The sequence below is a fragment of the Dendronephthya gigantea genome, unplaced genomic scaffold (genome assembly GCF_004324835.1).
Source record: "Dendronephthya gigantea isolate DGI-Jeju-01 unplaced genomic scaffold, DenGig_1.0 000089F, whole genome shotgun sequence".
Lineage (NCBI taxonomy): Eukaryota > Metazoa > Cnidaria > Anthozoa > Malacalcyonacea > Nephtheidae > Dendronephthya > Dendronephthya gigantea.
In genome coordinates, this window is record NW_021163099.1 from 777,501 (window position 1) to 801,471 (window position 23,971).

The 23,971-nt window shown below is 36.1% G+C and overlaps 2 protein-coding genes and 1 pseudogene across 3 annotated transcripts; 2 read left to right on the plus strand and 1 right to left on the minus strand.

The window, feature by feature from the left end:
• Window positions 1-254: 254 nt before the first annotated feature.
• On the plus strand, window positions 255-7,461 carry LOC114533368 (cytosolic iron-sulfur assembly component 2A-like). Of its 2 annotated transcripts, none has more exons than XM_028554877.1 (6): window positions 255-413; window positions 2,240-2,259; window positions 2,655-2,799; window positions 4,478-4,527; window positions 5,350-5,395; window positions 5,969-7,461. In XM_028554877.1, the coding sequence occupies exons 1-6, from the start codon at window positions 299-301 to the stop codon at window positions 6,064-6,066; spliced, it is 474 nt and encodes a 157-aa protein (XP_028410678.1). In that variant the 5' UTR covers window positions 255-298; the 3' UTR covers window positions 6,067-7,461. The 2 variants fall into 2 exon arrangements, with proteins under 2 accessions (XP_028410678.1, XP_028410679.1); XM_028554878.1 differs by lacking the exon at window positions 255-413 and adding an exon at window positions 760-845.
• Window positions 7,462-8,626: 1,165 nt separating this feature from the next.
• LOC114533367 lies at window positions 8,627-9,936 on the plus strand (annotated as a pseudogene).
• A 3,542-nt stretch (window positions 9,937-13,478) lies between these two features.
• Window positions 13,479-22,248, minus strand: LOC114533300 (protein lin-7 homolog C-like). Its single transcript, XM_028554810.1, has 10 exons — window positions 22,084-22,248; window positions 20,715-20,756; window positions 19,271-19,419; window positions 18,612-18,677; window positions 16,930-17,024; window positions 15,685-15,733; window positions 15,157-15,211; window positions 14,557-14,592; window positions 14,197-14,254; window positions 13,479-13,732 (listed from the first exon to the last, which is right to left on the minus strand). Exons 1-9 carry the CDS (start codon window positions 22,124-22,126, stop codon window positions 14,202-14,204), a joined length of 588 nt encoding a protein of 195 aa, XP_028410611.1. The 5' UTR covers window positions 22,127-22,248; the 3' UTR covers window positions 13,479-13,732; window positions 14,197-14,201.
• Between the last annotated feature and the right edge of the window lie 1,723 nt (window positions 22,249-23,971).

Genomic DNA, 23,971 nt, shown 5'->3' on the forward strand with positions numbered 1-23,971 from the left:
AGGCCAGTCCGTCATGTATCTTATATGTTTATTTAAGATAGCCGCCGAAAAATAATGTTCAGTAAAATTGGCAATGTTTCCGCGTTTGCCAGTTGTTCAGACTAAAATGTTCCTTTTCTGAACAAAAAAATAAGTAGTGCCCAGTGTCGATTATTCTTACAGCCACATACAGTCATCATATAGGCATTGCCACGCTCAAACCACTATAAAAAACTTATTTGAAGTATTGCGAGCTATAAACGTAGCATTTCATTTGCATTTTGTTTCATGTTAAAATTGGTATGTTTACGATCTTCCAATGTGTGACGACGGGTGTTCTGACTGTGAAAAGTCTCAAAACGATGTGGTAAATAGCGAAGTATGTTTAAACCAATCCGAGGAAAGCGATGATGAAAAAGTTTTAGAAGTTTTCGGTTAGTATAATTCATAAAATGATCAGGGATATTATTCACCATTGACTGATTATTCACTCGTCACCCAGCCAGGCCCACACGGCACACACTGATAATTTATTTTGTTTGGTATTAGAAAGTTGAGGAGTTGAAAGTTTTTTAAGTGATCACATCCAAAATTTCGTGTGGAGTTTTCCGGGGTAAACCTGACTTTATACAACTTGTTTGCAAGTACGGTGATTTCTAGAAAAGGGGAGGGGGGGGGGGGGGTGTTAAGCTTTTCTTCTGGCATAGCTTCACTGCTTCAGAGTAAAATTTATTTACCATGTGAAATTTCAAAAATATTATTCAATGTCTGTCTTTGTAAATGAATATTCACAATCTGAGTATTAAAATTCATTATTCAAGATTTGACATGAATGTCTGGATATTGTATTAAAACAAACAATAGGGGTATGTGATTAAAGTAAAATCTTCCTATGCAAACATGCTATTGTTCTCACAAACATTGAAACTCATTCAAGCCTTAATTTGCTAAATCTTCTCAATTAACATGCTAAGATCTTTGTATGATCCTGAGCACTACATACGGTCTTGGTTTGATCTTGCCAAGATCTTGGTATAATCTTGCTACAATCTTGGTATATATGATCTTGTCTTGGTATGATCTTGGTATGATCTTGCTATTATCTTGCTATTATCTAGCTCTGATCTTCCTATTATCTTGCAATGAGCTTGCTATTATCTAGCTCTGATCTTCCTATTATCTTGCAATGAGCTTGCTATGAGCTTGGTATTATCTTGCTATTATCTTGCTATGATCTTTCTATGATCTTGCTACAATCTTGGTACAATCTTGGTACAATCTTGTATCATGTTGCTATGATCTGATCTTGCTACAATCTTGTATGTTCTTGCTATGATCTTGCTATGATCCTGCTATGATCTTGCTATGATCTTGCTATGATCTTGCTATGATCTTGCTATGATCCTGCTATGATCTTGCTATGATCTTGCTATGATCTTGCTATGATCTTGCTATGATCTTGCTATGATCCTGCTATGATCTTGCTATGATCTTGTTATGATCTTGCTATGATCCTGCTATGACCTTGCTATGATCTTGCTATTATCTTGCTATGATCTTGCTATGATTTTGCTATTATCTTGCTATGATCTTGTATGATCTTGTATGATCTTGCTATGATCTTGCTACAGTCTTGCTACAATCTTGTATGATCTTGCTATGATCTTGCCTAAGATCTTGCTATGATCTTGCTGCTATCTTGCTACTGTCTTGCTATAATCTTGCTATAATCTTGGTATGATCTTGGTATACTTTAATTTTGGTGTGATCTTGCTATGATTCTGCTAAGATCTGGTACATGGTATATGTATTATAATTGCTAATATGAAAATTTATTGGTTTATATATACTTTATTATGGAAATTATATTATATTCCATGGGTAATTAGTATGATAAAATAATTTTAAATATCTGTGTGTTTGGATCATCCAAACAGAAACTCTTAACTAATTGTTAGTAGTAATACTGTAAGTGCAAAGTTAATTAATGATCCAATATGAAATAGCTGTTTTTTTTAATTTGAGGTCTGTGGTAATCAATAATTCTTTGATTGAATATTTTTAATTAATAATTACTCATTGAAGGGCATTTAATCAGGCAAGAGTGCAGAGATAGATTTATCGGTGGACATGTGCATTCATGCTGGTCCTCCCTTAGCCAGCCAGTTGATATTTCTGCAACAATGTGTTAATAAGTTTTATTTAAATTTAAAGCCTATTGTATCACATACATTTCATTTCTGTCTTTTTTATTTTTCAGATCTTATTAGAGATATTCGGGTAAGTATGTTTTCCTGATTCCTCATTAAAAACAGTAGAAAACTTTGGTTGCACAGGCTTTTGTTCATTCCTGTGAGAAAGTTTATTTTAGCACTGGAGTCCCAGCCCATTTCCTTTGCAAATTACATTCTCTCACCAAACACTGTAAACTAACATAATCTCATTGGTTAACTAACATAATCAGATTGCATATTTTGTTATATGGTAGTTGCTCTACAGTATGCAACTATCCATAAAAATGAAATAATGCAGATTATTTTATAATAAAATTTAATTGATTTTCAATTAAAAGTATAATTGCTCTAAATGCTTGTTGAGGGCTAGAAGTATTTAGGTTATAGTGAATGTACATGTAAGCTATTTTATTACCGGTAACTTTGATTATTGGCCTGTAGGACCCAGAGAAAGACCAAACTCTAGAGGAACTCAATGTTGTAGCAGAAAATATGATTCGTGTTAGGAAAACTGGTTGTGATGAATATCTTGTAAACATCTCCTTTACTCCGACAGTTCCTCAATGTTCATTGGCAACCCTTATTGGTAAGATTTTAACAATTAGTTTTGTTTATGTGTAGGAAATCATGGTTAGAATATTAGTTTGGTTGTTTATTTTTAGGCAATAACAATTAGCTATTGCGCCTTGTTTTCCACTTGGAATTCAACGCCTGCATGCCCGCACCATTGAACTGCCTGCATAGGATTACGTATGAGAGTTTTACTGCTTTCACATGGAAACATTTCCCCCCTTACCAGTTACCCCCCATGTGCAATTTCGAGGGTGATGGCTCATATCTCCAATGAGTAAAGTTTTTTACCGTTCTTTAAAAGCGGAGTTGTTCAGCTTAACAAGGTAACTCTAATTTCTTCACCTTTAACTAAGTGCTGCATTTCTTCATTTGGTCAATCTTTCTACAACTTATTTTTTCTGAATTTACCTCCAAGTTATTTTTCTCTTCGAATACTTTAAACCCAAGCTTCACCTATCTTCTCTTTGCCTTTTTTATTTAATGCGCATTAGCTTTTTAGTTGTCCTCTTCGCCCGCAAGGTCTTTATGTATTGTATTTGAAAATTTGATACCTTAATATAGTCACGCTTAGTAAACATGGAGGCCCTTTCAAACCAACCGTTACGCGGCGAAATCGATACGCTGCGACCTTACTGTTTGGAAATTTGAAGCCCAAAAAATCTCATCGGCCTCATCTACTTTTACATTAAAAAGGCTTATTCGATATCACCATCTAAAGCTGCTGGTTAATGAATGGCCCTCATTAAATACATATACATTAGCGACACACTAGTTTGTCGGACTTAGCTGAAGAAGCGCCAAAATAAGTTTGAATGCGGTTTTTTATCCAATCTATCAAAGCTAGATCACCCTCTTCTACAAATGACTCGATCCTCAATTTACAATTACTAGCAACTGGGGGCCTTTGCACATGGAATTTAAAACTTCCGTTTTTGCTCGGAAACAAGGGAGCATTTCAGCAATATATTGTATCCGTATATGTCTTATCGTATCCGTATATGTTTTTGCAATACAACCATTTCACTGACAATAACGATTTTACATTCTTTGCGCAACTTTTGTGACAATGGCAATGGCAGTGCACTTATTTTGGGTAAGATACTGCTACCATGTGCATAGATCCCAATACTTAACTATATATTGTACTCTTATATCCACCTTTAAAAAGGGGTATTGCGGGATCATTCTTCTGATCCCTACCTTGTGCAGGTAAACAGCTTATGTCAATGAAGGTAGCAAAACGGGGGGATCTTCCTCTAAATCGTTTTTTTCCCCACATTTTCCTCCCTTTATAGCTCTTATAGAATATCAGTGGAAATTATTATCACTGACCGCGATTGTTGGCTACACATGCAAGTTTTATCCATAGTCACAATGTCGGACCTTAAACAGTGCATTGATCTGCATGTTATACAGGAAAGGAAAGGTTATTCATCTCAATTATGCATATTTAGGGAGATCGACTTTTAAAAATTATTTCTTGTCTACCCAAAGGAAATTCCCCCTAAAATGCTACGCTACGAATTCGCCAAAATAATAACCGTTTCTATGACTCGATCGTGATAATTATGGTAACAAACACTGCATAGTGTACGGTAATGTCCGCAAAACAAACTGCACTTAACACTCTCGCTATGCCTCTAATTATATAAAAGTGTAAACGCTTAAATTTAAAACTTTTTTGGTTATAGGCTTATGTGTTCGGGTAAAGTTAAACACAACTTTGTCGTGGAGACATAAGGTATGATTTATGAATAAAAAACCCAGGTTATTTTAGATGATTCTTTCGGTAGAAATATACGCATGCAAAATCCTTTCGCCTATTTGAAGCAATTAGGAGATATTTCTCTCTGCGCATGAAAGGTTATTGTACTTATAACCATTGAATGATAGGCTTTCCACAAATTACGCTCTATAAAAGCTTTAAAATCATAACATGTTGACGCGAACGAAAATGTTAATTTAGCCAAACGCATGCTTCCCAATCTCGTTCCCCGAGCCCGCGATCTCCTCTGACGAGGAAGCAAAGGCTATGGGTTAATTAATTGAAACAACTTCAATAGGCCTTTCTTATAACGACGTCAAACGCGGAAAGTCTGATGTTACACGCAGTTTGATTTGCTCGATAGTTTTCTGGAGTTAATCAAACTTCGTGTAACATCAGACTTTCCGCGTTTGACGTCATTATGAATAAGGTCTATTGGCGGACAACTGCATTGCATTTGCATTCCCGGGCGGAATTATTACCATCGTCCGGCGCTCGGGGATTAAATATTATACAGGGCCAAAAAAAGGGTTGTAAACCGACATTAATTAACTGATCGGAATTTTAAAACGGGCGAAAAATATAATTATTTTGTCATACCCGCGAAGAAGTGTTACTTTCGAATAGTATTTATGATTAGATTATTTACTTTTGAATAGTATTTATGATTTAGAAATATGATTATATTAAGTTGTAACTTTTACTACAGCACTATATTCAGAGCTCTTCTGTTAGGTTATTTGTGTTTATAGGTTATTAGGTATTTATATATTTGTCTTTGTATTTGTGTGTGTATAGTTGGACATCTATTTGACGAAAGGAACTCATAACAGCGAAATTGAAAGTATGTACATTCTTATATGCTGATATGCATGCCTGCTGGAGGTTGATAGGTAGACTATTTTCAATCACTCACAATAGCAATCGTACGGTACTCGTACCGCCTTTGTTACAGAATCCGAATAATTGCTAGTGGTGTGGGTTGTACGAGGCGTTTAGCTTAAATGGTGGTTAAGTTCAAAATAGAAACAACTGAGCTGAAATATTTCGATGTAAATAATTTAATTGTCAATGAAAGTACGTAGTAAATGCATAAGATACGAGAAACTCGTCTTAAATTCGCAATTAGACGGATAAATGAGACCAGTTTCTGAAATATCAACACAATTAAGGACGGAACAAGGCGAAGCGAAAAAAATTGTCGTAATAATTCCGATACACTTTTTAGCATTACCTGACCCATACATCACACGTATATAAATCTATCCCATATATCATATTAAGACGGGTTTTTACCATTGAATTCGATTCATTGGCCACACATGCACATGTTAAATAATTACACAGAACATAAACATTCCTATACGTAGAGATGGTGATTCATTACTAGTGTTCAATAACGTTTGTAACTTTTTAGTTAACAAACAGATCAATGACAAAGAGAGAGTTGCAGCAGCAATGGAGAATCCAAATCTTAGAAAAATTGTCGAAGATTGCCTCAAAGAGCCCGAGTAACTGTTTTGTCCCTTTCGTCTTTGAACATCTTCTATCCACTGCTCTAAGAAGATGATAGATATTTTTCAGCTGAAAAAAAACTTATTTTAGTTGAAAATTAGCTTCACGAAAGCTAGAAAGATTTCAAGAATATCAGGTTTTAAATTCAAATTTATATTTAATTACACTTCTAGCGATAAAAATTAATTATCATACGTAGCAAACTTAGACACAAAACTTGCCGGCTCCTATTTTGGATGTGAAAATTCCAAATAGCATCTAATATTCTGTGGCTTCTCGCCGTATTTTTTACAAAAAGTTAGCCTGCATTAACTGATCTGCATATATTAGTTTGTCTGGATGGCTGGAGATTAAAATATGTCTGCATGAGATAAGACCATTAAGATTATAGGTCTCAGAAAACTGCATGCCAACACTTAGTTTCCCGGCAAGTAAATTATGGCGAATGGTGGCGATGGTGAATGGTGAGTCGTTCCTGTACGTGTAACCTATACAGGTCATAGCTTCATAGATGTAATTTAAATATTTAACTAGAAATACATGCACGCAGTAACCCTCGCCATTTCAAACCAAGCAATTAATAATTTCCTGAGCTTGCCAGACTAAAGGCAAAGCTTATTTTATGAAATTACTCAAATTAGTCGATAGAGAGTAAATATGAAGTAAACGAAAAAAGTAAATATAATTAAAAATTGCCCGTTATTTTGCTGCATTATCAAATCAGGCAGTTTATGGATTCTCGCACATTTAGTAAATGTTAATAATTCTGTCTAAATAGTTCAAAATCTTCAAGAACTAAACATCAAATATTATTTCTCGAAATTTCAAACAGTAGTTGCGGTCGACTTTAAATTTTTTTAGTTGCGCTTGCTCTAACAAAATACAAATTTTAATTTCAAAAACATTGGTGTAGTAGCTTTTCATAGCTGTTTATGTCTTTGCAAAATGACATAGCAAGCTAGTATTTGCTCTAATATTTGTGCAAATAAACTGCATGCATGCTGACGGCAAATACGGAATAAACAAAATAGACACCTGCCTTTTCAAGCTCACAGATTATGAATCATTCCTCGTTCACTGTTTTGTCCTTAATCTCTTTAAGTATTTTTAAGCGTTCATTTTTATCCTGTCTTTTAAATAAAGTTTATAAAGTGATTTTACGAAAACTTTTGCGAATGAATGACAGTTAAATTGCTGACGTTCTCATATTTCGTTCTTAGCCAATCAGAAAGTTGCTGATTACCAGCACACTGGTTCATATTTTGCGCATGCGCACAAGTGCCATGATCCTTGAACGTCCATGGTCCATGACATACAATTCGGCAACTTTGGACTCCGATATGTTCTGTCACAATACCCGGGTGTACAATACTCCGAGCGGAATTAGTACCCTCGAAGGCGAAGCCTGAGTTGACTATTCGCTCATAGACAACGAAAGCGAGTTGCCTAATTGTTTTAGTATACACCCTGTACCTAGATATATTAATTTCGAGAAAATAATCGATACACCGCAATTACACCGAAAAATGATTTAATTAAGGTGGCTCGGAACAGTTTTCAAGAATTCTATTGTTCATCACTTTGACACGTTCAAACAACGCATTTTTATGATTTATTCCAGAGATATTCGGGGTTTTATATATTTTGATGTCTCTACTTTTGAATCGTATTAGTTTTAGTAACAGATCGTCCATTGCTATGGTGACATACGTGTACAAAATTCACTCCAAAATGACCAATTGCCTCGGATAGTTGGAAAACAAGCACGGTGACCCCCAATTTTTTTTCGTTTATTATTTTACTTAAAAGAAAAACTAACAATTAGCAAAATATAAAAAAATTCTTTAATGCCAAATTTTTGAAAAATGTAAAAATGTCATTTTTTTCGATAATTTTTTTTGCCATTATAGAATTTTTTTATATTTTGCTAATTGTTAGTTTTTCTTCCAAGTAAAATAATGCACGAAAAAAAATTGGGGGTCACTGTTCTTGTTTTCCAACTATCCGAGGCAATTGGCCATTTTGGAGTGAATTTTGTACACGTATGTCGCCATAGCAACGGGCGATTTGTTACTAAAACTAATACGATTCAAAAGCAGAAACTTCAAAATATATAAAAACCCCAATATCTTTAGAATAAATCATAAAAATGCGTTGTTTAAACATGTCAAAGTGATGAACGATGGAATTTTTGAAAACTGTATCGAGCCATCTTAACTTAATTTTATACGGTCGCGCGAGCGAATTTTTCCCAAACGTTCACCATCACGAATAGATAATGGTTGAGTAGCCAATCAGAATGTAGGATTTGTAATAGACAATAGTTAGGTGTATACTAAAACTGTATAGAAACACGGAAATTTTCCCGCCGAACTTGACAAGCGAACTGATGTTATGAGAATTTGTAATTGAATCGAACTCTAATATATGTACAAAATCCTTTCATTGAGTAATTATAAAAGAAATTGAAAATATTTTTTCCTGTGTTTCTATACAGTTATAGAAACACTTAATTGTGGGAGTTTGGGAGAACTCGAAAAACGTGGAAAAACTCGCCCGTCCCACTGATTATTTCTCGTTCTCCCGAACTCCCACGCGTGTTGCTATAACTGTATAGAAACACGGAATATGTTTTCTGTATCTTAATGAGTAGACAGCTAGACAACATGCTGCTGTTAAAAAATGAGAACTTTATTTTCATAAATAAATATTTGCTTCCATTTTTTAATATCTACATATTCAAATGTCTTAAATTTTCGAAATATGCATTACGGTCTGCTATTCATGGTACCACAAATCGCTTGATTCTTAACTTGAACAAAAGTCAAAAGCTGAAGAAAATCTGAAAGTATCGAGAGGAAACTCGGCAACACGATGAATGTGTCTATAATCATTGCTATTATCGTGGCATGTTGTGCCATGTTTTATGCCTACATTCTTCAGCCATATATTGCCGGTTGTGTCTGCACAAGTGAAGCAAAACTTGAAGGAAAGACAGTCATCATTACGGGCTCCAACACAGGAATTGGAAAGGAAGCAGCGTTGGATCTGGCTAAAAGAGGCGCTCGAGTTATCTTAGCCTGTCGTAATCTGACAAAAGCTGAAGCGGCTCGGCAGGAAATCGTTGCGAAAACTAAGAATACAAATGTTCTCTCCACGCATTTAGATCTCGCCTCTCTGACATCCGTACGTGCGTTCGCGGCAGACATAAGTCGCAACGAACCTCGACTTGATGTGTTAATTAACAATGCTGGAATTTTGGGTTCGAACACGTTAATGAAAACGAAAGATGGTTTTGAAATGACTATGCATGGGCGTGAATCATTTGGGCCACTTCTTGTTGACGAACCTTCTTTCCCTCTCGAGTAATTGTTGTGACTTCCCTAACTCATCGATATCCAAAAACAATCGGCTTTGACTTTGAGAACATAAACGCGGAAATATCTTACAAATATTTAGACGCCTATGGTAGAAGTAAACTGGCGAATATATTGTTTGCAAGAGAACTAGCAAAGCGCTTAGAGGATACCGGTGTTACGGCGAATTCCCTTCATCCTGGTGTAATACCAACTGGAATAACCCAGAATGTTCCAGGTTGGTGGCATGAGATATTTCACTCACGTATTTTGTCGTATTTCACAAAGACGACAGAACAAGGCGCTCAAACTATTATTCACCTCGCGGTTGCGGAAGAGTTAGAAGGAGTTAGCGGCTCGTATTTCGCAGATTGTAAACCGGAAATTCCTTCGGATTCAGCACAGGACGACCAAGCAGCAACGAAACTGTGGGAAGTCCGTGCAAAACTTGTTGGATTGGATAACTAATAACGTTTAATAATTAAGGTATAGACTATAGTAGAAGGATAATAATCCAGGCATGTTTTTTCTTAACGCAAATAATGGTTATATTTAAGATTTTAGCGATGAGAAATAGTCCGCTGAAGTAAATTTTCTTTTTTGTGCATTCAAAGTCCGTCATTTGACTGCACACGCACACACCACCCTCGACATGTTCATAATACTGGAAAACATGAATACCAGGCATATTAGTAAGCACTGACCTTAGTTTTCAATTGATGCAGTAATATAGACTAGACGCTAAATGTATATTATTCCAAAGACCTAAATAATTTTTTAGTTTTAGTAAATTCGTCTGTAGTATTATTTGAAGTAGTTAGTTAATCGGTCTCTAGGCTAAATAGTGTTACATTTTCGACATGTAATCGAACTAGGAAAAGAGACAAGGACAGTTAGAAAAAAATCAGTTATCTAACGAAGATTGTGTCAATGCAGGATATTATAATAAGTCGTTAAAATATTTTCATTAACTGCCTTCACACTATTGGGAAAATAAAAGTTGGTTCTCTCCACGTATTCGATCATATAGTTTCTCAATTATAACTGTAAATCTTTTTTATCATGGCAAGGATTTTTTTTCACAGTATTTCAATATCTAGAAGTGTTCGTTATTAATTGGAGCACCAGGAGGAGTTCGAGAGGGACAATTTTTCCGGTCCTAGAATTCAACAGGAATAGAACTAAACTATTTTTTTACATGTATTTAGTCCTCTTTATGTAAAAGGAAAATAATTTTTTGTTTTTTATAAATTTCAAGTAAACTATTTTTAAAATATATGTAGTCCTCTTTCCGTAGGAGGAAAATAAATGTTTGTTTTTTATAAATTTCAGATAACGTAGCATATTATATTTGTTATTGTGAAAAATCTAACCCCAAAACAAAAGGGAAAACCCTGGGTACGAGGTTGAGCGAATGGTATCTGCTTGCTGTACACTAAATTTTAATATTTTTATGTGATACAGCAGTGGTAATATATCTTTCCTCAAAATAACCCTGGCCTGCATGTGTTATTGCATTGCATTAATATACTCTGACTTTTTGCCTTTAGGAATTGGGGCCGACAATCTTTGAATCCTCGAAAAAATTTATTTAAACCCCAAAGAATTATAATTTTACCGAGTCATAAAAATCTTCTGTGTGGCTGCGCGTACTTGCTAACGTTCTGGCTTCTAATGCTAGTTTGAAATACGAGAGTCGCGAACGTGAAAAACAATTATCGTAGATGTGGTGGCCAAGATGTTTTTAAAGTGTTGAATACCATAAGAATTTTTCTCATTTTTATCAAATTGAACATAGGTATTCAATTACGTTGCCGGAAAAGCAATATTGAGGCATTTGAGGATACTTCGGTTGGCCGCTCAAGAATTAGTCTTGCGGCTCGTTTCTCTGGGTTTACTAGGCATGTTATTAATTTCCTCAGAGTGTGCAAGATAGTGCACCACAGCAACAGCATAGTAGATATGGGCAGATAAATTAGTTCAAAGTAAAATTGAATACGGCGTTGAAAAATAAGGTAACTGCGCATGCGTTTTAACAGATAGAGTCTGGAGTTTATTATATTGTAAATAATGTGAATTTGCTTATCCCGATCCCATTTCAAATATTGGTCAAATGTGACTCCAGATAGAATAGCGGAAATAATCTCCAGGATAATATTGTTGTTGATCTCAATTAATAGTTATTGGGTCAAGTTCTGGAAATTTATTGGGTTGGGAATATATTTTCATAATTTTAGTATAATAATATTAATTATAGGATTATAATAATTATAGAGACATCTTCGACAGATCGATCTTCGAGCACAAACCCTCTCTTCACACGGCCCGTAAGATAATGTTATATTTCTGCCTTTCCTTTACTGGCTCACCGCTCACACTCCCTCCAGATTCGCACTCAAATCACCCGATTTTGCAATACTGCTCATCCGCATCTGAATATACGGTTTGTTTTTCGCTCGTCTACACGCGTATCCTCTTTCGTTCCTTTTAAGACGCTCATATACAATCGAATCGCTTTTGCCCGTCCACACGAAGCTTATTCGAATCGCTTTTGCCCGTCCATGCACGTAAACGCTAAAACGAAGGAAATTTGATAGCGCCAGGCGTAGAACATGCGCATTTCCAAGTAATATGAGCGCTTCCAAACGATCGCAGGGCTCGAATGGCAATAATGTTGCGCGCCTAGATAACAATTATGTTAATTTGGCGGAATTTAAAAACAATTCCGCGTATTTGCTTTGGGTTCGCTTTATGCTCGCTCTTTCTTGAATTAAAATGAATAAATCACCAAAATCATCATAATAGTCATTCGCTTTTAAAACACTCTCCGTGCAGGTTTAACATGGTAACATGAAGCCGAATGCATGCTATTAGACTTGAAATTATGACATAGGCCAAAGTAAAATAGCCAAGCTATTTCAGTTCACCATCTTGAAGAGACACAAAACACGCGCCGTTTATGGCCCGTTTTAGACTGGAACCGATTATCAACGTCATCAAATTCGAAAACTTCCGTTTTCGCCGTCCCCATGCAGGAAAACACGAAACCGGCGTTTTCGAAAAACTCCACTCTGGAGAACCGGTTACGTGTGGACGCAAGGCAAAACGGATAAAAAACCTCCGTTTTTTAAAATACCCGGATACGTGTGAACGGAGCCTTATATGCATTCAAATTTCATGTTGTTACCATTAGTCTAAAGATGTCGTTATAAAGGCTACACGTTACCATGCAATATAATTCTCTCAAATAATTTTAAACTGTGTTGAATGGCTTTGCTAAAAGCACAGTTAATGCTGGAAATGGAAGTACTCTTCTAATAACTGAAATGGAACTCTTATATAAGAATACTGAAAGGATATGTATTTAATATTTTGCTATCATCATTGGACGAAACTCACAGCAGTCCCGTCGACAATGGTTAATTCGTGCCTTATCCTTAACTTTTTGTAAACGAGACTTGACTTTCTCTGCAGCCTAGGCACTTACTACATTTTTTGAACAACCTTATCAGCCTAATCAGCCACTGCCAATTTCCCCTGTTTGACAAAAATTCCCGGCGAGCGTTCCGCTACAGTTTCCGTGGATTTTGCCAGTTTATTTAGGTCGGTGTTCATGCGGTCTGCAAGGACAGCAATACTAATAGCTGTGAGTTTTTTCTTCTGACACCATCCAGGGTAATTAATTTAGGTATTAGTGATAGTACCTAAAGGCTGCAGCCATATTTGTCGAAAGCGGACCATTGAAAAAGTTTAATAAAAATAAATTTCAAAAGGACTTAGAACAAGCGATTTTACAAATTGAGTACACATCCTTTTACATGTCTGACGTTGACAAAGGAAGGATATTTTTCGTCAATTCGTGCACTATTCAGATTCAGAACAGTAAGAACCCGATGAAAAATTAGCCTGGAAATGATGTATTCGAGCAGTTGTAATTCAAATAAAATATACGATATATTTCGAATTCCTTCACGAAAGATCACCACAGCTCTCGACCAATAAAAACGCGTGAAATCGTTTAACTATTATATAAGAATTACCACATTATCGTTTAAAAACAATTTATTCGGAATATTGATAAAAACTAATATACATTGCTTTAAAAAGATTGGTTAAAACTAAATTTAGCCTTCTAATTGACATACTGTATTTGAGCAGGCACGCTCGGGTTGGAATTGGAAAAATTCAGAAAATTATACATGAAAATATTTTGACTTATCTTAAGGTGTATATATTTATAATTTCTATATCTTCAGAAACCATCTTGCAACGTCTTTCGTGTTGAATTTTCCCCAATCGTTTTCTCCGTCCTAGTAAACACACTTAACGTTAATATCGTACTAGATTTCCCGCCCTTATTCACAGACCAGTACAATTAAATAAAAAAGGCCGATTGTACGAAATCTAGAAAGCGCTAATCGCCGGTTAGCGTTTTTTCAATCGTTCAAAAATAGCCCGTTGTTTGGTATATAATATGGCTTTAGACTTTAGTATTCCTAAGTTGAAAATTGTTTTTACAAAATGTTAGCATAAAAACTGTAGTTTTATCGCTTAAATTTATTAATGCAACATTTGATGTATATAAGGTGACGTCACGGAAATATAAAACACGCGCAATGAGGCCTGGAGATTAGGCTAGTTTCAACAAAACCTTGCCACACCCTGGGAAATCGGAATAAATTATTGAAAAATTTTAGTACTCAGGTTGCGGCGTCGTGTCCTCCGATAAGACAATTTCTCAATCAACTAAAAGCGTTTTTAAACAATTGCATACCTTTATTAGCGTTTGGCTAATCTCTGTCGTTCAAATCTCTGCTCCATTTCCTCTAACACTTAAAAAATAGATAATAATACCGACTTAATATCGTTGTTTTCGATATATATGCTGCGCAGATATCGTAGACAGAGGCAAGTATATAAGAGTGTCGATGGCTCAGCTGATAGGTAGATTATCGCTGTGCAGTTACGTACACAGACAAGCGCAGCGGTGAGGCAACCCATGCATCGTACATTTGAAGCTTTCAACACTTTGAACACCTTATAACCACAGCCACATCGCAATTTTGAAAAAATGCCAACGTAATGTATGCGGGAAAACAAAAAATACACTGAAAGTTCACATGTATGTACTCACGTTTAGGCGTATATTTCACAACTAGTCGGACTTTTCCTGGAATAAAAAGAGACACGGAATATTAATAACCGGGTATATATTACTTCTAGATATCCGAAATAAAATATAAATGTTTTAACCAACTTCGACTGTTGAGTATAAAGAATTTGCCCACATTAGAACAACTTTTTAAAAACGAGCAATATGGTCAAAAGGTTTTAGTCTATGGCTGATACAGGTAAGCTAACCATATACAATATACGACAACCAAATGCAATTTTAATTAATCATGCGCGTCATCATATGTATATCCATGTTCTATAAATAGTTTGTAGCTGCATGCATTCTATTTAGCATAGATGATCTATTTCAGGGTAGAAAGATTAACATTATAGCATATATAGGCGACAAAATTTAGCAGTTCAGGATTTGTGGCTAGGTCGACGGTTTTGTTTTTAAGCGTGGTGATTTTCAAGACTTTTATCCCCCCCCCCCCCATGGCGGTCATTTTACTTTAAAACAGTTCGGATAATCTGTCCTATATAATCTATATTTCTTTACAGCTTTCAAACTACAGCTCCTACACATATAATGCATACATGTAGATATGATATGTATTACCTTCCGCAGCTTTAAGAAGGTCCACAGCTTTCTCGTGATTCTCGCCTTCGACGCTCTATAAACCAAAACGACATTGCGTAAAATGAAGACGTGTTAAAGATAATAAATATTCCATTGAGATCCTCATCGCATTTCGTTTCATGAACGACTATTCCCACTACGCATATTAGATATCCAAATTTTGTTTGTGGTAATTTTCAAGCCTTTTTTTCACTGATGTGCACTAATTTTAAACCTTTATGAAAGCGGACACCACTATTTAAAGGAAGTGTGTGCAGTCGAATTTGGGCATCGGTTCTGCCGAGAATTTGAAAATTGCTTAAATTTCGCATGTTTCAGGAAAAAGCCTTTAAACCGTAACGATGTAAACAAAAGGTTTGTTTACATCACGACTGAATATCATCTTTAATGTTGCGCTTGGCAATAAGATGGCTTATCATCATATCGTAATGCTTGCTTCTTAAAATACAGCTTCTACTCCTAAGGTGATAATGAACGACGTTATGTAGAAAATGAAAAAAGCCTTACCACGCCATTAACTGAAAGAAGTTGATCCCCTCGTTTCAAAGCGCCGTGTCTAAATATCACCGTAACAAAAACAAAAACAGAAATTTAACAATAATACAAAGAAAAATTATGGCGGTCAATCACTTAAATCTGTGTAACCTGCATACAGAAAATACCACTGCACTTTATTTTGCACGGATACGCTCAACCAAATCTCACCTGATAACCAAACCCTATACCTGATAACAGAATCTTCGCATATACCCCAAAGTTTATAGATTTCGTTTAAAAAAATTTCCTCGACAATCGACGCTTGTGTATAATGACTCTCCTTGTTAGAGTAAATACTTTTCGATTCACCAAAATCGTGTCAAATGAATAAGAGGCGTACACAAATGACAAGTTATGCTTTGAATGGTTTGGCGCTTTCAAACAAACACTCTCGAATATTTTTGCATTAAAGAAAATCTGCAATGAAGACCATAATTTGTACGTAGCTGCATACGCGTAAAGTTATAAAAATTAATCTTACATTGATTTGCATTTTTATACGTTTGTCCCTAAATCTCGGCACTTGCGCAATGCTAGAATTTGCATTGAAATGATGTACTCGTTATTAGAAAGCATAAATGTTGCATCCAGCTCATATGTCACCGATGAACGAAGTGCTTTGGTACTTCGTCACCAGCCACAAACTATAGGGAGATTTAGCAATGAGACCGAGTACGACTACGAGTACGCGATTCGTTATTAGGGAGCTTTAGCAGTGACTACGAGTACGACTACGAGTACGAGATTCGTCATTCTCGCGCGTTGTTTGCTTACGCCATCAGCCAAAACTCGTAGTCGTTGGACTTTTGAGTACGAGTTTGTTGGTAAATTTCGTACTCGAAAGCCCAACGACGAGTTTTGGCAGATGGCGTGAGCAAACAACGCGCGAGAATGACGAATTTTGTATTCGTACTTTCGTAGTCACAGAATACGTCGCAAACTGACGGTGACAAATGATAGTCTCATTCCAGGCTTTACAGCGAGAAAACTTTTATTTAGTGCAAGTGCGTGCAAAAAGCAAGTGCGCAGGGAAGCTTTCGTTTATGACGAGCTGTAAAGTTCTGGAATGCATCAAACACCTGTGATCGTAGCAAAGCAGCAAGTTATTGTTAATTATAAAAGCATTCGAATCGCAGCGCTCCTAGACATATAGCACAGAAATTATTAGTCGCATGCGCACGTCCAATTCGGAATCAGCAACGAAGTGTAACTTACCTGTCAGCGACTCCCCCCGGAATGATTCGGGATATATATATTGGCGATGATTGTTCTTTCCCGCCCATTACGTTAAATCCAAGACCTTCATCGTTCTAGGAAAAAAGTGCAAAAAATATCTCAAACTATGTTTTCTAGATGAACACGTAATTATAGGAGAGTCCTGGGAGTAAACATTATATACTTAGCTAGGGTATAACAACTGTGTAAAATAGACAAAACCACTTCTCGACGTTTCGACCTGAGGGTTTCCTATATTCTTTCCTGACGAAGGCCCTCAGGTGGAAACGTCGAGAAGTGTTTTTCTCGATTCGAGGTAGTAGTTACCACATTTGATGCTAAGTTATTTGAAGACGCTACCACGCTGCTCCCGGGTTATATTGGAACGTATATATACTTACGGGGTTAATATTACTACTAATTTCATTATGTGAGATGTAGGTAAAGAGATTCACGCAAAACAGAATGTTGGAATCAATCCGTTCTTCACTCTGTAACTCAACTTTATGTAATTTGATTGGGTGAACTGCACGATTCTTTCCACTAAATAGCTTTATAGGCTATGTGAACACGGTAGGACAACACGGTAACATTTTCGAGCGTTTTCATTTTCGCTTTCATAGCTACCAAAACGGTATCAAACACCGTGAATTTACAATAGAAGATGAAGATAATTTAACATATTGAGCATATTTCCCCTTAGATGGGGTGGATAAGGCACAAAAGCGATAAACAAAATAAAAACGATTTTGACAACGCTCGAAAACGACGCTCGTGTGCACATAGCCATAGTTTGACGTGTTACTCTTCAACCGGAAAACGCGGCTCGACATTCAGATTTCGCCGTTTCACATTTGTGGTTTACGGAGAGTTGGAAATGTAATTTCACGTAGCTCATTTGCCTCAACGTTTTGCCCTTTCAATTGTGTCTCGTTTTACGTAAGACCAGCCGTATTATGCATAGTGGGTATTTAAATTTTGTGTTTGGTAATTTTCTTTATAACCTGTTTTCAATAAGCTTGACAGATTCTCTTTAAAAGCAGATACAAGTACTGTACAATATAACCTTTAATTATCCCGAGACATCTTCCATTTTTTTCCCATAACGTTTGTGCAATTTTCATTTATATGCATTCGTTTTCAAGGATCACAAACCAACACCTTAGCTACGCTCGCTTGTTCGTTTTGCGATCCTTCACAACTCGTGCTGACAAAAATCGTACGTAAACTAGCCAATCATGAAGTAATCTCTTTTTACTTATAATCTAACTGCAGGTCTGGGGCCGGCTGTTCGAAAGGTGATGAAAGTAATCCACTGAAATTTTTCAACCGTCGTAAAAATGCTTTAAAATGTTATAAAGCTACATATATCAACTTCATTTTAACTTTAAAAGTGTGAAGTTGGCCATGCTAAAGAGTGGATATTTTTTTAACGTTCGAAATAATCACTATCCATGCAAGGGTTTCCTATATCCATCTTTTGAACAACCGGCCCCTGGCTGACTTAATGTAACAAAGCCCCGGATCATTACAACAGATGAATATCACGGTACTGAAATCATGCACTGATATGTACACAATACAGTGTGTGTGTATATAGCCAGCTGCTACTGAAGAAAGCGTTGAAAACTTCATAATAAATATATGGGACCTCATTGAGAGATGAGGAGTAAGTATCTTACCTTAGGAATTTCCACAACTCTTGGATAAGCGTAACCTTCGCTCGCCGCAAACGCAGCCACTGTTGCCTAGACGTATAAGAATAAACGTAAATATTTCATTTGTTGTACTGTATATAGAGCCTTTTATAATTCGCTCGTTATTTCATATTTCCTTTCAATCTTGTTTTACATCATAATGACTACGATTATATTGTTATCGTGGTACAGTAAATAAGAAACATAGTAAAATCGATTTCCACCTCAGGTACAGTGTGTATGTGTGGATCAAACTCTTAACGCAATACTGCAGTTAAACATTTGCAGAGTAGCCTTCTGCATGAAATGGTTTTTAGGTTATAAGGTAGTTATAAAAAGCGGTCTCCATGGAGTGGCTCCCAGATGTGGTTAGAAAAAGCAAATAGTAAAAGGAATTTCCATCGAAAAGTTTCCAATGGAAACTCGTTGTACCATTTGCTTTTGCGACCGAGATGTTCGATCCCCAAGATGCAAGGTACCCCACAAATACATACAGTATGTAGGTAAAACTTTATTTAATCAATCCCCTCATCCTAATCCGTAAAAGGAAAATGGTAAGCACTCCAGTTGTATAGCGTTATTCCTCGCGGATAGAGATTTTTCAAACGATGCTTAAAAAGCAATAAATCCACCCTAATCCGTACCTTGGCTGTCGCCGAGGCTCGAACCTCGGGAGATCCACCAATGTCTACTGTGTCATACACATGCTCGTATACTTCGCGAATTGACGTACAAAACTCACTCTCGAGGACTCTTTGCAGTGCTTGTAGTTTATCTACCGGAACCTCGCCACCTTTAACAATAAAAATTTTATCAGCGGGTCATATTGTAGCTATGTATGGATTTGTTCACTGGTAGCAAATATTTGCAACAGTCGTTGAACCATCAATACTGTTTCAACTTGTTAAGAACTACGTTAACATGTTGCAACAACGCTGATCATTCAACAAGGTTCAACGACATTGTTAACAAATAATGTTCAACCGGTGCAACACAACATTGTTCAACCTGATCAATTTTTGCCTGTGTAGTATGTACAGTACTGTATAAGATGCCTGGAACCGGTTGTATCAAGCCCGTTTAGCTTAAACGGTGGTTAAGTTCAAAATAGAAAGCAAGTCTATCGTTTTATTCAACTAACAAAATAAATGTTTTTAACCTTAATACAAAGATACTGTTTACAACTACATATTCAGTGCATAATATTCAAGTTGACTCATTCAAGAGAGATGTAAGAGTGTTATTTAAATTTGACTTATCCACCGTTTAAGCTAAACGGGCTTGATACAACCGGCCCCTGGACTGTAATAAGGGGCAATGAGTTTTTAATTGCTGATTAAGGCAAATGTGAGAATAAATTAGTGGGATTTGCAGGCCCATTCCCAAAACGACTTTGTCGCTTTTATTAACTTTAACTTCACTTATGTGGTACAAATTGCCGAATCAACATGCAAGTTTGAAATCAAAATTTTACATTAATAGTATATGATTTGAGGCATTAGGGATCCACAAATTGATCTGAAAAGTCAATACTTGATACTATGAATTTTGACGCTTCTCAGGAAGAACATCAATTTAATGGTGATGAGAAATGCATCATTAAATAAATTGTTTATGTATGTATGTATGTAACTTTCCTTTCCTCCTCCAGAAAAGTGAGATAACATAAATGCTTGAACACATAGTGGTATGTGTATACTGTAAAATCATTGTGATAAAATTGTTTCTTTGATTTTTAGTTGTTGTCTGGTGTTACAGGGTTTGATCTGATCTAGGGTCACTCAGAAGCAGTACTTTATTTATTAATTGTACATGTATGTGTACATGTAGGCTATGTTTTACATCTGGGGACTGAAATTCAGGACACAGCTGGAAAGATGGGTTAAGGGCTGTTGAACACTAGTTAATATTCAAACAGGACATTTTATCTTTTAATACTCGGCAAAGGTAAATTTTTTGCTTGCAGGCTCTGAAGGTTCGTACAGTGCTTGTACTCAGTGGAATCTGACAAAACACAACCACATTATATATTTCAAGTTCCATTCTATTGTATGCCTTATTTTACGAAAAAAACATGAATTTACTTACTTTGTTGAAGTTTCTCAAGAAGCTCAATAGCACGATTCACATCTAAAGTAAAAGCATATATTATATCTTATGATTTTATTTAAAACAAGGCTGCAATTACTTTCTGCTACGGTAATTTGTTTTTTAAATCTTAAGTGGAAATGAAGTCCATTCTGTGCATCGGTTCTGCCCATAACAATGGAGGGGGCCACTCTATAAATATTTGCCCAAATTTTAAAGTGTAGAGAACCTAAATTCCAAAGTGTAAAGAACCTAAATACAGTCATTAGCACATATTAACACAGCCATTGCATTTTAAAAAGTATAGAAGTTCCAAATGTAAACAAACCGACTTGACTGCCATGCACTTTAAACATTATTTAATCTATTCTACGACAACATTGATGTATAACAATTCCACTGGAACTCACATTTTACATCATTTTTAACAGGGCAGTGTACTTAATCTCCCGACCCAATATAACAAAGGGATATTTCATACTCCCAGTTTAACACAAGCCGTTAAATGTTGATATCATGATGATTTTCAATATATAATATAATAATAATTAATACATGCAGTGATGGCTGTGATGTTTTAATTCATTGAAGAAGAAATTAGATGGACTGGCCACTTCTATTTTACAATATGAATTACAGAATTAAAAGCCACAAAACTGAAAAATTGATTAGATTTATGAACTTAAAAACTGAAAAATCTATCACACAAAGCCCATATTGCTTGACATAGCTGCAAACACTTCTCAGCTGCCATATACTGTATATACTCTGTCATATAACAATTTATATTAACTCAGCATGTGGATTACCCTTTAGTTGCTTCCACATGCTAAAAGCCATTAAAATAAAATGATCTTCTGTTAATTGGGACAATAATATTACGAAGTGGAGATTCATACAGTCAGAGAATGTAATTTAATTGTAAACACTATAGCAGAGAAAGTACATAGCTTTAAAATTTTAGCAATAAATTTTAGCAATGTTAGCAAAATAAATTGTTTTAAATGTTGACTTGCACCACAAGAAAGGAATCTGGAATAGATGCCATGATATACCAGAGTAGTCAACATACTAAATGGCTTCCATTGTTAAGCGAATCAAGTGGAAAATCTAAAACATTTAGAACTGTTTACAAATCCTTGAGCAGCTGTAGAATAAAATCAAACAGAAAATACAGCTTAGGGCCTGTGTGAAAATGATTTGAAATGCCTAATGATAAACCATTGAATACGATATGTCATAAATTAAAAAGTATCGAGGTTATGTGGACGAAAGGTCGATGATCAATCAGTGCAGGTCTAAGAGACAGACATACACAAAAAGTATCAAAATATAGCATACAGTAGTTAGTATACTGATTGTTACAAACCTCTAACCAACGTTAATGGTGCTGCTTCAACTTGTTGTGCCATCGTCTACAACTAAGCTTCAAGTATGCAGAAACAGCTGTTGAAAACTAGCTATTGAAAACTCGAAATAATCGTTGAATATTTTCAAATCTGTGTTTCAAGGTTTAGACGATTCGATTTTCACATAAAAGATTAGGCATAATACCTCAAAGGTCACGTGACTCATTTTAAGCATATTTATTTAACCACTATTAAGGTGGCTCAGTAGAGTATTTCTAAGGGCCTGTTTATATGATCCCGCCTAGCCGGGACGGGACAGTTTCCGAGATCCCGCTTGTAATACAAACACTAATTAGTGTTTATGTGACCACTTTTCCATCCCGCCTAGGCGGGATCCCGGCACTTCTTGCCGGGATCCCGCTTAGACGGGACGAGAAATTGCCATATAAACACTCCATCCCGCTTGGCCGGAATGATTCGCGATTAACATGTGTATATATTGGCATATTCGTTTTCTACAATAAAACATGCCGTCGAAGGAACCTGCACTACAAAATGAACTGCATATAAACACGCCATCCCGCCTAGGCGAGTTTCCCGGCTAAGCGGGATGAAAACATCCCGTCCCGGCTAGACGCGGGATCATATAAACAGGTCCTAAAAGAGGAAATTATCTTGTTGTAGTTTCGGAAAAAACATTTGCAGCCCACAATCAAAAGTCTCAAATTGAGACGACTCACGGATGCACGATTATAGCGACAATAGCCGATTAATTGTTGGCTAGTAGATTCCCAGATAAACAAGTTTTTAATACTAAGCGCGCGAAGCAGGTCCATGGGTCAAAAATGGTATAAAGATTTATAATATGTGCATCGAGATTTGAAGATACGAACAAAGTGATTATTGCATATATTTGGTGATGGTATATTCATTATTGATACGGATATGATATACGATTTTGAGGCACTTCACGCGATGTATGTAGGTAAATTCTTAAAGTTTTCTTGGCGTCATAATCAGTTCGCGTGGAATCATAAACAACTCAATTCAAGCAAGGAACAGTTGAGAAAAATTAGTCAACTATCGGTCCTCCGGCAGGAATCGAAGGCTACGCTTATACGATGCCGTGCAATGCCCTTGCCACTGAGCTACAGGGTAGCTGAAGTGTCACGAGAACGTAATTGATTTCAGTACCCTCACCTATTCTCGGCCAACCCAGAATCAAGGTAAAAGGCCCTGGGAACGAGGTTGATTCTCGGCATACACACCAACCACGCTTTCTCTTGTCCTTTCTACTGGCTTTGGTGGATATACTAAATTATGTAAAAAAGACGGGCAAGATTTCCTTGACAATTTTTCCTTGCCAAGTTTTATTTACTCGTGTGCACGCGAAAAAATTGACAATTTTTCCTTCACAGGGAGCCTTGTCAAAAACTTAGCCATGCCAGCTTTTAAACAAGGAAAAATGCTGGAGTGTATGACCGTCAAGGAAAACTTGACAAGGAATTGCGCAGTAGGGAACAGCGCAACAATTTTCGAGCCAGTCGAGCGGGGTTTTGAAGTTTTTCAATTTCTGTTTGTTTTGATATTCGGTCGTATATTCATTTTATCATGGGTCATATTATACTCATATTATCGTAAAACTTGTCAAGAAAAATTTGTCAAATTTTTGGGGTACACACGAGCAAATAAAACTTGCTGAAATGGCATGCAGTGTAAGTGTGTATAAGGCTGTGTCCATTGTCATTTAGTCAAAACAAAATTAGACAAGTCTTCGAAAATAGTTGAGATTGCATGGATAGTGTTGCAGAAGGGGTATATAGATATAAAAGGGCATAAGTATATATCTATATTTCGCGCGCAAAATTTCAGCATTTTGTTTCAAAAAGCATATATTGTACTGCATTG